Here is a 14,055-nt window from a genome sequence, read left to right as displayed (position 1 = left end):
GAAAAAAATAAACTATACAGAGATCTTTGTAGAATGAAGCCCTGGGTGCCTCACCCCAAGTCCCAGCTCCACCCAGCCTGAGTCTTCCCTTCACCTCCCTCTCTGCCCTGTGCCCGGCAGGTACCTGAGGGTCTTCCTCTGCATGTCCTCATCGGTGATGCCGTGATAGACGAGAGTCTCATTCCAGACAGGGTTCCGAGTATTCCGCAGAGTTTTTGTACGAAGCTTGTTGGACTAGAGCCCCAGAGAGATGAACAGAGACACCTTCCTCAGTGGGAAACTAGTCCTGGAACCCCATCATTTGGGCCATTGTGGAGTGGGCAGGTGGCTTTCCCAGTAGGAGAGTCCAGGGGCTTACTTATTCCCAAAGGCATGTTCTCAGGGAGTGGGGGATGTCCTCTAAGATCATGGCCACAGATAAATGGATATGACACTGGGTCCCCTCTCCCTCCCTGCACTGAACCTCCTTCTTGAACCTCCCCTTAAGAAAGCAGAGACACCTTCCTTTCAGAAGAAATCATTTATAGGTCAGGGAGACAGAAATGAGAGTTACCCATTCCCTTTTAGGCAGGGGATATTGGGATGGTTCCCTCTGTTTCCCCCAAATAGTATCAGGGCCAACAATTTTCATTTTGCTCTAAGAGAGAGAAGGCTAGAAATGCAACCACGCCCAGAAAATGTGGCCTCGTGACAAATCTAATTCATGCTAACATGCAGATGATTCATGTTAGATTCTCTGGCAAAGCAGTTTTGGCTATTAGGAGTGGGCAAAGCAGAGCACCTAGAGGGGAAGCAAACTGGGGAGTTAGGAGAAGCGGGGGCCAAACACTTCATAATTTGGCCATGATCAGGAGAGGAACTGCCTTTCCTTGATTCAAAGAAAAGAGTGAGACAAAGTGTGTGTGTGTGTGCGTGTGTGTGTGTGCGTGTGTGTGTGTGCGTGTGTGTGTGCATGTGTGTGTGTGCATGTGTGTGTGCGCACGTGCGTGTGTGTGTGTGTGCGCGTGTGTGCGTGTGTGTGTGTGCGTGTGTGCGTGTGTGTGTGTGTGGAGTGTGGGGGGCGGTGTGCAGGTGTGTACATGTGTCCTCTTTTGTCTCATGGAGCATTTGGTGCTTGCAGCGGGTATTTAACAGGCGTTTTCTGTTTGAAAATCATTTGACAGATGTATGGTTACCTTTGCCTTTAGGATGTCCATGTCAAATTAATACAAAGCACAAAACAAAGCCCAAGCAGGCACACTTCCATTTCTGGCCATGTGCCCTGGATGGGCCAATCCCCAAAGAGGAGAATTAACCCCAGAGCAAAGCAATGCTCAGCCAGTGAGCTGAAGGGGAAAGGTGGGGGGGGCTGGGGCTTCAGAGAATATTCTCCAAAGTGTTTAGTCCTGAAATTTGGAGAGAGCTGTTCATTTCTATTCAGAGATGAGGAGTGTGTGGTTGGGGCATACAATGTGTGGGGGAGGTGAGCCAGGGTCAGCACTAGGAGAGCTGCTGCAGGCATTTGAGCAGGTGAAGGGCACCATCAGGGCATCTGCTTCTCTTCTGCCTTGGCAGCTCCCCAGATCCCAGGTTTCTGAGTTGGAGAAATGGACAGAGCCCCTGCCCAAGGGAGAGTGACTCCTGGAACATACTTTACTTGCTCTGCAATGGCTTTGCTACTCACAGGATGAGGTGGGGGTGAGGATTTGGGGTAGATAAGGCTATTTTAGGCTCTGAGCTGAGAACCCTGGGTGTCTGCCAGGGCCCATGCACCCGGTTTGCAGAGAAGTCAGGCCATATGGTACCTTGCTGGCTCCCGGCAGGAGGTGCAGCTTTACGTAGGGATCAGCCAAGCCGTTTGAATCCATGGGCTTCAGGCCCTGCAAGACAAGGAGGCAATGGTGTGAGGGCCTCAGGAGGGCCCAGTGCCCAGCTGTCATCGGCAATGGGCATAGCCCCTGGCATCTGTCCTGCCTGTTGGTCCACCCTGTGTACTTCCTCCTCCAAAGAGAGAGAAGGGAAATGCAGTATCATGGAGAGTGTGCTGGGACGGGAGGCAGAGTTTAAAGCCTGGCCATGTCACTTTCTGGCTACGTCACCTGAGGCAAGTTTCTTAACCTCTCTGAGCCTCCATTTCCTCACCTGTCAAATGGGGATGAAAACAGTACCCGCTTCTTGAGGTGCTGAGATTTAAATGCAGTTCTACCTGTAAAGTGCTGGCACACAGTACACACTGGATCAAGGCTGGACTCTTATTGCTAGGATTGGAGGAGATGTCCCAGAAGTAAGGGCAAGGCTATGGGGAAGGAGGAGACTCCTGCATTCTGCCCCTGACCCCCCTGCATTCACTTCTGAGACTTCAGTGTCTCCATCCATCAGGTCTGGGACAAGGCTTGGATGAGAGACTATGGAGGAGGGAAGTTGTTTGGGTAGGTAGCAATTCAGTTGATTTGTTAAAATGACCAATCCCCAAATTCCTGGAGCTTAGACACATTCTGTCCATCCCCTATACCCAGACCAGGCAGATGTCCCACCTCTGGGCTCCCACCATCCCACTGCACAGCACTTATACCATGCACAGGTGGCCCTGAACAACACGGTGTGAATGGTGTGGATCCACTTACATGAGGATTTTCTTCCACCTCCGCCACCCCTGAGACAGCAAGACCAACCCTTTCTCTTCCTCCTCCTCCTCAGCCTACTCAACCCGAAGACCATGAGGATGAAGACCTTCACAATGATCCACTTTCACTTAATGAATAGTAAATATATTTTCTCTTCCTTATGATTTTCTCAATAAATGCTGACTTTTCTTTCTGCTAGCTTACTTTATGGTTGGTATACAGAATATAATCCTAAAGTATACAAAAGATGTGCCCATTGATCATTTATGTTGTCAGGAAGGCTTCCAGGCAACAGTAGACTAGTAGCAGCTAAGTTTTTAGGGAATCAAAAGTTACAGCATAGATTTTCAGCTGCATAGGGGATTAACTTAACTCCCACATTGTTCAAGGGTCAACTGCATTGTGTCCAGCGACCTCCTCGGACTTTGTTTCCCCACTTGTCCAGTGGGGCTGGCAGCCACTCCTGCTTCATGGGGCTCTTAGAGGATTAAATGAGATCTTGCCTGTAAAGATCAGCTCCATCCCTTACCAGCTGTGTGACCTCAGGCTTTAACTTTCTAAGCCTGTTTCCTCATCTGTACAATGGATCTAATAAGAATCCCTACCTCAGAAGTTTCTATAAAAAGGAAACAAAATAATGTATGAGCTTACTTCGTTACTGGCGGGGTTGCAGCGGGGTGTTAAATGAATCTAAGTGCTTGCCATAGTGGCAATAAATAGGTGTGCAATAGATGCTGGTACATACTTGGTGCCCAGTAAATGCTGATATAGTATAGGTACTCAATAAATGCTGATACATAATCAGTGCTCAATAAAGAAGTGACTTGGACAAAGGAATGTGTTGGTCTAGGAGTTACATTAAGCATTTCATACCTCATTTATCATTCAAATTGAGACATTTTAAGGGTGAAAAGGAAGCACTTAATTATTATAGTCAGGCAACAGGCACAGATGGGGACTGTCTTAGGCAAACTGGAACATGTGCCCATGACCATCCTTATGGGAGAGACACTACTATCATCCCCAATTTACAAATGGGCACACTGAGACACAGAGGGGTTAAGTCACTTTCCTCAGGTCACACAGCAAGGAACAGTCCGGGCTGGTATCTAAACCCAAGGATCCTGGTTCCTGAGCCCTTGCTTGTGTGTGTGTGTGTGTGTGTGTGTGTGTGTGTGTGTGTGTCTGTGTGCGCGCGCGCGTGTGTGTGTGTACCAGGCTTGGGGCTTTGCAGGGAAAGGGTGCAATCCCAGTCAATTACTTTCTGGGGTTTGTACTAGCTTCACCCAGGTTTTTCCCTGGGGTCTGGAATCAAGTCAGCTCACTCCCCTGGAGCCTGCAGCAAGGCTGTCCCGCCCCCTCAGAAGCTGATATTAGTGTCCCTGTGTCTCGGCTGCTGCTCCAGCGTGACAGCCGCTTCAGCAGACGGAGCCTCAGGCAGACACAGGGATGGGGCCATTCCACGGCCATGTCAGCTGTTGAGCCAGGCTGTCATCTCCTCCCGGGCAGCACCTCCACCATCCCCTCTAGAGACGCTGCTGGCCCAGACAGATAGAGGCCGGCTCTGCCCTTGAAGCTGGCTGCATGCAATCCCAGGAGGTGGCTGCAGATAAGTGAAACCCCCATGGGACCATCCTTGGAGGAGGAAGTCCTCCCAGAAAGGAATGCGTCTAATTACTGTGGCTCTTCTCATCACTGTCACTGTCATCGATAGATAAGCAACAACAGGAGACAGGCCTGGTCACCCCTCCCCATCTGAGTGTCCTAGCCATGCCAGGGCATCCTAAGACGTCCCCCGCTTGGCCCCCATCACCCACCTTGGCTTTAATGATGGTGCACTGCAGGGAACTATTGTCCTGGTCGTAGAGAAGGCTGAATTCCAGGGCACCCAGGGTGGCTGAAGGGGGCAGAGATAGGAACCGAGATAACGAACATTCAGTCAGTCACTCAGCAAACATTTCCTGAGTACTTACTATATGCCCAGCCTGGGCTAGGAATTGAGACTACAGAAGACAGGAAGCCTTGGTTTTTGCTGTGAGCGCCTCATCTTGGTAGACCCTCTACTACCTTAGAGCACTCATGACATCTGTGACCAGCTCATCATGTGTGCGCTTGCCTAGGTAATGCCTTTCTGTCCTGTAGATTGAGAGCCCCATGAGGGCAAAAGCTGGGATTACCTTGTTGACTGCTGAGTCACCAGTGTGCACAGTAGTTGTAGTTGCTCGCTTATTTGCTGAAGGAATAAATGAGTCTCAGCACTTGCTGTCTCCTCTGCCTGGAATGCTCTACCTCTAGATCCATACATGGCTGTTACCTTCTCATTGTCCACATCTCAGCTTAAATGTCACCTCCTCAGAGAAGCCCTCCTTGATCACTCCCTAAAGTAGCTACCCTCATAATCACTCAATATGTTTTCTTTCCTTTATGGTGTTTTGTCTCCATTTGAAATGAATATGAGTATGTTAACTGTCTCTCTTCACTAGAATGTTAGCTCCAGGAGAAGAGCAGGCATGTCCATCTTTTTTTTTTTTTTCGCCATGATAGCCCCAGCACCTGGAACAGTTTGAAGCACTTAGTATATGCTCAATAAACCCTTGTCAAATATAGAGATGAGTGAGTGTGCAGCATATGGAGACAGGTTTGTAATAAACTGCCAGGATAAGTTAATAACAGGGACAGACATGAGGCTAGGATGACTCATCTATGCTTGGTGGGTTAGGGACATTTAAGGAAGACGGAAGGAGCAGTGGCCAGTGTTCCGGGGAAGGACCAGAATAAGGGAAGGAAGAAGGGTGGATAGGCAAGGCATTTCCATAGCAGAACCAGCCTGTGGCTGACAAGGCGGGTAGGCCCCTCTCACTCCTTTCTCCTGAGACGGCAGACCCATGACCCATGGGAGAGCACAGGGAATGAAGGCGGACAGCTGATCTTTCATGCAGGCCTAGCCTCTGCTCTGCTACAGCAGTGCGACTGACTGTCAGCCCCTTCTGGCACTGACTGGGTGAGCTTGGACAAGTGCCTCAACCTCTCAGAGCCTCATCTCTCAACCTGTAAAACGGGAGTCATCAAAGCAACTATGCCCAAGCTCACTGGGAAGATTAAATGGACAAATGCATAGAATACACTCAGAACAGTGCCCAGCACAAAACAAGTGCCCAACACGTGTTGACTTTCATGACCTCTCATGTCTATAATGCATAATAACAATTCCTCATGTGTGTTTAACACTATGTAATAATAATGACTTCCAGTTCATGAAGCACCTTCCCAGAAGGCATCTGAGTTTATCTGCCCCTGAGCCCATGGGGGAGGTGGTGCTGTGCTTTTCTGACATGGTACATCAAGGCCATGTTGCTGGTCACAGCCTTGATCTGTTTCTTCTGTGTGGGTCCAGTTTTCCCACCTGATCAGAAACAAATGAAAATGCCCCTACCCACCAACACATATTGGATGCAGACACTTGCCAATCCTGCCTTCATCTAGCTCACAAAGGCTGCCCCAGGCACACCAGGGGAAAAAGATGTCACTGGGGTGTATGTGTGTGTGGGTGTGGGTGGGGGGTATATCCCTGGGACTTGTGTGCCTGTGTGCACGTGCGTATACCCCTGGGACGTGTGTGTGTGTGTGTGTGTGTGTGTGTGTGTGTGTGTGTGAATCCTTGAGACTTAGGGCCAGAGTGGGGCAGGTACACTGCAGGCATTTAATAAGGAGGCAAGAGAAAATGCCCAGTAAATTTTAAATCATGATTGATAAATTACTTATAGAAGATATACATTAAAGAGTTTTAAAAACTGTTAAAATACGCATTCACGCCTAGGAATGAAATTGCTGAGTCATATAATAATTATGTTTTAACGTCTTGAGGAACTGGTAGACTGAACATCGAGAATACAGCTAGTACCACTGAACTGCAATCTTTAAAATGATTTAAATGGTAGCATTGATGTTATTTGTATTTTACCACAATAAAAACTACACATAGCGCTTAATCTTTAGGAAGCTGATATTATTTTGTGAATTTAGAAACACAAATCTGTACTTCTGTCACTTGGTGGATGTTATCAGGCCTGGCTGTATAGGGGCTGGGGGTAGACAAGGCTGACCCTGAGCCATTCCTGTTTCCCTGGGCTTGGCTCCTGAAGCGATTTTTCCAAGATACCTTTAGGTCCCACCTACTTGCTTCATCCGAATCGTAGCTGTTGGCTTCCTCCTCCTCCTCCTCTGGGGGTGGTGGCTGGCGGGCTGCAGCAGGCTGGGGGGCAGCTGCAGATGCTTGGGAATAGGGCCGGGAGGGGTGGCTCACTCGGTCCTCTCTGGCTCCAACTGCTGGGTAGCCCCCGACTCCCCCGGTTCTCTCCTCTTGGGGTAGGGCAGTGGTCCCAGGGTCACTCGGAGCCACCTCTACAGGGAGATAAGGGCAGGAAGAATGCAGCTGAGTCCCTGTTTCATAACAGCAGCATCTAGGGACATTTCAAAAAATGCAGATTCCCAGGCTCCACCCAGAATCAGTGGATATGCAGCGGGGCCTTGGGACTCTGTGTTTGACAATAAGCCCCCCAAGCTGATTCAGATGTAAGCAAAACAGACCTCGTGGGGGTACAGATCAGTGGTGTGGACTCTGGAGCCAGACAGCCTGCATTTGAATCTTGGCTGTGTGACCTGGGGCAAATTACTTAATGTCCTAGAGACTCAGTTTCTTTATCTGTAAAACAGGAATTATAATATCTGAAGTTACCCAAATAGTAGTATTTGTTTAATGAACAAATATAGGTGCAGCACTTAAAACAGTGCCTGGGGCCTTAGAAAGCAAAAATACCTTATAGCTACGATTGATACATATGACGGTGATGCATATTGATCATACAGATTAATAGTAATCACTGTCACTCAATGTGGGCTTAGTATACTCCAGGCAGCCCACCAAGGTTTTCTATGTATTAGTTTCTTTAATCCTGCCAACAACTCTGTGAGGTAGGTCCTGGTATTATTCCCATTTTATAAATAAAGAAACTGAGGCTCAGGGAAGTTAAGCAACTTGCCCAGGTTCCCACAGCCAGGAAGTGAAGGGGCAGGGATTCAAACCCAGGCAGTCTATGCTCTGAACTAAATGTGTTGGCATTTCTATCTATCTAATCCTACTATGGATTATCTAGAGTTTTAGACTCAGGGGGCTGTTTAGATCTCATCAGACAGGTCTCAAGGTACGGGCTGAATCAAGATCTGACAGCTGCCTGCTCTCTCTCGGGAGGTAGAGGAGAGGTGGCCACTTGGGCAAGCTTGGGAGGAAGCAGATACTTGCCTGGCTTCTGATCTGGAACGCGTCCTGCTGGCCCAGGACCCGGTCTGCTGCCTCCTGGAGTCCCTGAGCAGAGAGAAGAGAGCAAGAGAGATGCAGCAGAGAGGGTGGCATCATTTGGGTGTTCACCTTTTCCTTCTCATTTCACAGGTGTGGACACAGGCCCAGAGGCCGAAAGGAACCAGAGGCTGCAGGAACAGTCCCATTGGGAAGGGAGCTTTTGGATTTAGAAAGGCCTGGACCCAAGTTCCAGTTCTGTGGGAACCTCCTGAGGCTTGACTTGCTCCTCTGTGAAATGGGGGTGTTGGTCCTCGAGGTGGGAAACACTGGCGAATGAGGCGCCATCACTTCCTGCACTAGGTGGGTAAGATGCTCCCCTTTCCTCCTCCCTTCCCATCCAGCTTCTCAGCCCAGAGGATTATTCATTCTGAGGGTCTTAGAAGAGCTTAGGATTTACTTGTGGCTGCAGCTTTGCAGAAATCCCAGCATGCTCTGCAAGCATGGATGGGAGGTATTGGGGTCACAGCTGAGTGACAGCCCGGGCAGGTGCCAGCAGGCGTGTAACAGGTACCTGGCTGCCCAGGCTGAGGTGGCGCTGGGCTCTGCACCGAGCCTGGGGCAGGTCTGGAGGCCTGGACTGAGTTGGCCCGTCTCAAACCTGCAGAGGAAAGAAAAGAAAACAGCCATTATGTGTCACACACGCGTGCACACACACAGCAGGAAGGAGCCTGGGACCGCTCAGCCGGCATGGGATGAGCCCCTTGGACTTCCACTGGAGGCAGCTGCTCACTCGCTCAGGTCTTTCTGAATCTTCTGCCTTCAGTGTGTTCTTCCCTCTCAGTACTCAAACTCTGGCAAGTCACAGCAGCAGCACAGCTGTCAAAAAGCACAGGTTCTATAATCCTCCCTCCACCTGTGTGACCTTGCTCAAGTGACCTGTCCTCTCTGGGCCTCAGTTTTCTCACCTGGTATATGGGGATAATATCACCTAACTGATAGAGCTATGAGGAGATGCAATGATACAAACAGGCAATGCTCAGAACAGTACTTGGCATGTACTAAAAACCCAACACATATCAGGTGGTGAAATTATTTTATTATTTTTGAAAGAATGTGTCTCTATCTTCATATGGACTTGGCTTTGCCTTCCTGCTGTTTCCTATGTGGGCTGTGTCACTTGGGCTGGTCACTCATTCTCTCCGAACCTTCGATGCCTCATGGAGGCAACAGCTCCACTTAACTCATAATAATAATAAAATTAAAATTTATTTAGTGCTTACCATGTGCGAGGGACTTTACATATAGGAACTTCTTCAATCTCTAATAACTTTATGTGGTTGGGCCTTATTATCTCCATTTTACAGATGGGGAAACTGAGGCACAGAGCAGTTACTGAGTTCATCCAATGTCTCTTGGCTGGTTAGGGCAGAGCTGGTTTGAACGCCGGCAGTTGGTCTCTGGAGTCTGTGCCAGAGTCCCTTACATGCTGTTGCTTCCCAGAGAGGGACTGAATAGAATGAGGTATGCAGCAGTTTCTGGTACCCAGAAGGTGTGATGTTCTGGGAAGAACACCCTGCCCTCTCTTATCTCACTGGGCTAGATGCCATCTTTCCTGAATCCAGCACTTTTGGCCGGATGGATGCTTGAATGCACATGACAGAGGGCACTTTACTACCTTTGTCTGGGGGCTTACAAATCACCAAGTCTTGTCCCAGTTTCCTACATTGGCACTGCCATTTGTCTGTTCATTTGAGGCCATGTTCATTTGTACATTCATTCATTCAACAAGCATCCATTGAGCATCCACCAAGTGCCAAGCCCTGTGCTAAGATGAACAAAACACCATCTTATACCCTCCAGGAGTGTACAGCCCAGTCGCAGGAAGGACAGACACTGAAATGATCAGTTTACGAGGCCACAATAGCCAACAGTGATTGAGTTATTCAAATGCAACAGGCCTTGAACATCACCTCATGGGATCTTCACAACTCAATGCCATGCATAGTATTATGTTCCCCAATTTGCAGTTGAGGTAGTGGGGGTTAAATATGCCCAAGGTCACATGACCAGGAAGCCCCCAAGAAAAGACTTCTGTCCAAGTCTATCTCAGATCTTGTTGAATGTGTAAATGATACCTGAAGCTTATCGACAATAGAATAAGCTGCTCCATGAGTCACCCCTTACAGAGAGTATGTGGGTGATAAAACCCCTTTTAGAGACTCTCTGAAGGGATTTCCACACTGTGTATGAGGGCGGACCCTGAGATTTCAGGAGTAAGCCCTGAAACAAGGGAGTTTGTTTTGCTGAGCTGTACACAGTCCCTCAAGTACAACTAATAACAGACCAGCTAGGAGCATCGGTTCTGCACGTGAACTGCCTGGGTGAAACAGCCCTGCTATTACTTTTATGGGACTTTGAGCTTTTTTTAACCTCTCTTTGCCACATCTATTAAGTGAGGATGACTACAATAGTACCTACCCCAAAAGAACTGTTGTTTGGATCAATGATATGACCCATGCAAAGGGTTTAATCACATACCTGGCAGAGCAGGGGCTCAATAAAAGTTTAAGTTGCTATTATGATTATTAATTCCAATCTGCAAGCCTTTCAGAGCCTATAATAACTAGGAATCAGTATGGGCTAAAAAAACAGGGAGCGAGAGATAAAATTATGGTAGGTGCTCCAAATATTTGGAAACATAATAAATTAATGGAGAGAGACATGTCCCTGGTATTACCAGGGAGGCAGATTCAGGCTATAATGCTTTAGACAGTGATAAGCCCTGCATTAGGGCTGCATCTTACTACTCTGGGAGCTCAGAGAAGGTAGCAGCTAACACAGCTCAAGGTGGAGCAGGTGGATGCTAGAAGCTAGAGAAAGGGAAACATTTACATAGACTCTTGAGGGACAGGGGATTCAAATCCATTTCGGAAATGTCCTGTGACTGTCTTTGTCCTCAGAAGACAAAATAATATAGACATTAAAAGCAGGGTTTGATATGTAGAAATTAACTCGAAATGGATCAAAGACTCAAACATAAGGGCTAAAACTATAAAACTCTTAGAAGAAAACATGAAGGAAATTCTTCTGACCTTAGATTACACAGTGATTTCTTAGATATGACACTAAAAACACAGGCAAGAAAAAAAAAAAGATAACTGGACCTCATCAAAATAAAAACCTTCTGTGCATCAAATGACACTATAAAAGTGACACAAAACAACCCACGAAATGAGAGAAAAATGTGTACATTCTATACCTGACAAGACATTAACATCCAGAATATACAAAGAACGTCTCTGACTCAACAACAAAAGACAAACATCTAATATAACATGTGTACAAAGAACTTGAATAGCTGTCTCTCCAAGGAAAATATACAGATGGCCAAAAGCACATGAAAAGGTGCTCCACATCACTAATCATGGGGGAAATCAAGTCAAAACCACAAGGAGATGCCACTTCACACCCATTGGGATGACTATTATTAAAAGAAAAACAAACCCGGAAAACAACAAATATTGATGAGGACATGGAGAAATTAGAGCCTTTCCGCACGTTGGTTGGAATCTAAAAATGTCGCAGCCGCCATGAAAACCAGTATGCTGGCTCCTCAAAAAATTAAACACAGGATTACCATATGATCCAGCAACTTCACTTCCAGGTATACATTGAGAAGAATAGAATGTAATAGATATTTGTATGTCAGGCACACAGCAACATTATTTACAACAGTCAAAAGGCTGAAACAACCCAAACTCCCATGGATGGGTGAATGGATAAATAAAATGTGGTGTATATATATATGTAACATATATATATATACACACACACATCACCATATATATGTATATATACATGTATATACATCTATAACACTATATATAGTATATGTGCTATGTATATATACACTATATGTATTAATATACAATATATCCCATTTTACTATATACAGTCTGTTGTGTATATATGTATACTATATTATGTGTGTATATATGTATTCTATATAAATGCACAATAGAATATTGTGTATTCTAAATTTAAGCCCAGTATTCCATTATTGGAACGCTAAGCTGGTAGGAGTTATTTATTTCCTACTGCTCAAAGTCATCACCAAGGTCTGATTTTTCACACAAAAAATTGCAACCTCCAGCATAAATTAGGGTTAAAAAGGAAAGAAATTCTGACACATGCTACAACGTGGATGAACCTTGAAGACATGATGCTAAGTGAAATAAGCCAATCATGAAAGGATACATTCTGTATGATTCTCCTGATATGCGGTACCTAGAGTAGTCAAAACCGTGAATACAGAATCAAGAATTCTGGTTACCGGAGGCTGGGCAGAGAGAAGAGCATGGGGTTATTATTTAATGGATACAAAGTTTTAGTTTGTAATGACAAAAAAGTTCTGCAGATGGATAGTGGTGTGGTTGTGTAACCGTGTGAATATGCTTTACACCACTAAATTGTATACATGAAAATGGTTCAAATGGTAGATTTTATGTTATATATATTTTACAACAATTAAAAAATGACTTTAAAAGGCATTGCCAGTAGAAACTTCACCTCTGGAAGAGAAAAGAAAAAGTACAGGCTTTGATGTTGGACATATATGGAATTAATTCTCATTTTAACCAATTATCAGCTATGTGACCTAGGGCAAGTGGCTTCACCTCTCTGAGGCTCAGTTTCTCTATCTTGTAAAATGTGAACAAGAGAAGTCTCATGTGGATTTTGGAGTTGCAGCAAGGATTAAATGAGATAATATATGGAAAAGAGCTTGAGACAGCATTTGGCACATGGTAAACACCCTATAAATATTTCATGATGCTGAGGATCTGAGAAAGTCCTCTTTCATGGTTCATCTGAACCATAGGTTCATTGGGGCGAGGGGTCTGGGCAGACAATGAAGCACAAGGTATGTACGTGCCCAGCTCTGTTGCCAATAAGAGGATGTGAAGTGCTAAGCTACACACACACAATTCAGGAAGAGAAAGTCAGATGTCAACCTGGGACCCAAGTATTCAGCCAATGTGACTTAGACCCAGACACAGCCCCTTCCTGAACGAGAAAGGAAGCTGCTCTGAGGTCTTGGAAAAGGGGTTGTGAAAGAAAGATGTTCCAATACGGTAGACATTTCCTTCAAAGCCTTGTGCTCAAGGACTCCTACCAGTGGGCACTCTTGCCAAATAAACCCACCATGAGTGAGGCCAGAAATGTGAGGTACCCAATACTAGCACCTGTCAGTAACATCCTGGCCATGCTGACCTATGCCATATGCCCAGACAGCAGAGCCAAGGAGAGTCTTGGAGAGATCTTTGAGAGTGAAGCATCCTTACTTTGTTCAAAGCCTAGGGATATTTTCCCCCAGGGTTTTTTTTTGATGGGGGGACAAAAAATCATGCTTTCTGACATATGGTATTACAGCAAGAAAAGGATCTAACCAAAACTACAGATGTCTAGAGCCAGAATTGTTTCTGAATTCTGTCTTTCCTCTGCCATAGACTAGAACCAGTATCTAGAATAGAACATGGCACATAGTAGGTGCTCAATAAGTGCTGCCTAAATAAATGAATAAAAACATTGTCCCCCTCATTCTTTTTGAATCTCCCTATCCAGAGAGCTGTCTCTGGATCTGCCCATCTTGCTCACCTGCTGGGCTCCGGCTGGAGTCTCCAGAACCCCCGCTGTGGTCCCGGTTCTCTGAATCCCGGCTAGATGTGCTCATTCGTGCCTCGGAGGCCCTGCGCACAGGAGGCCCATAGCTTCCTCGCCCTGGAGCAGAGGCCGCGTCAGGGCCTGAAAAGAAGAACATGAATTGGATGGCAAAGGGCATCAAGGGAATGAGGTGAATTTCTGTCTCAAGTTACAAAACAGAGTCATCAGAACCCACCTGTCTTCTGACCTTGGCCCCTCCTATCCTCACTGTCACCTGGAGAAAGAAAACACAGATGATGAGGAGTAACAGTTTTCTGGTGTCTGGAAAACCAGCACTTAAGAAGCCTACAAAGGGGTTTATCGACTATTGCCCAAGAACGTTTTTAAAAAATTAAAAGTCTTCCTCCCAGCCTCCCCTGATCTAACTCCTGTTTACAATTTCTTTTTTTTTTTTCTTTTCTTTTTTTCTTTTCTTTTCTTTTTTTTTTTTTTTTT

At 46.3% G+C, this 14,055-nt stretch overlaps 1 protein-coding gene across 5 annotated transcripts in view; it reads right to left on the bottom strand.

Annotated features, from left to right (window-relative positions):
* The window catches only part of RPH3A (rabphilin 3A), a 342,156-nt gene that overhangs the window by 17,136 nt on the left and 310,965 nt on the right, over positions 1-14,055 (bottom strand). For all 5 annotated transcript variants that reach the window (XM_032240317.1, XM_032240332.1, XM_032240323.1 and 2 more), the window contains 8 exons: positions 13,796-13,834; positions 13,555-13,701; positions 8,471-8,557; positions 7,903-7,965; positions 6,780-7,004; positions 4,421-4,500; positions 1,785-1,859; positions 125-234 (listed from right to left, as the gene is read on the bottom strand). In XM_032240317.1, the coding sequence (XP_032096208.1) occupies positions 125-234; positions 1,785-1,859; positions 4,421-4,500; positions 6,780-7,004; positions 7,903-7,965; positions 8,471-8,557; positions 13,555-13,701; positions 13,796-13,834 (826 nt within the window). The remainder of the gene's footprint in view (positions 1-124; positions 235-1,784; positions 1,860-4,420; positions 4,501-6,779; positions 7,005-7,902; positions 7,966-8,470; positions 8,558-13,554; positions 13,702-13,795; positions 13,835-14,055) is intronic.

Source organism: Sapajus apella, unplaced genomic scaffold (genome assembly GCF_009761245.1).
Source record: "Sapajus apella isolate SASKATOON/1434 unplaced genomic scaffold, GSC_monkey_1.0 scaffold2, whole genome shotgun sequence".
Classification (NCBI taxonomy): domain Eukaryota; kingdom Metazoa; phylum Chordata; class Mammalia; order Primates; family Cebidae; genus Sapajus; species Sapajus apella.
This window is presented reverse-complemented; position numbering and strand designations above follow the sequence as displayed.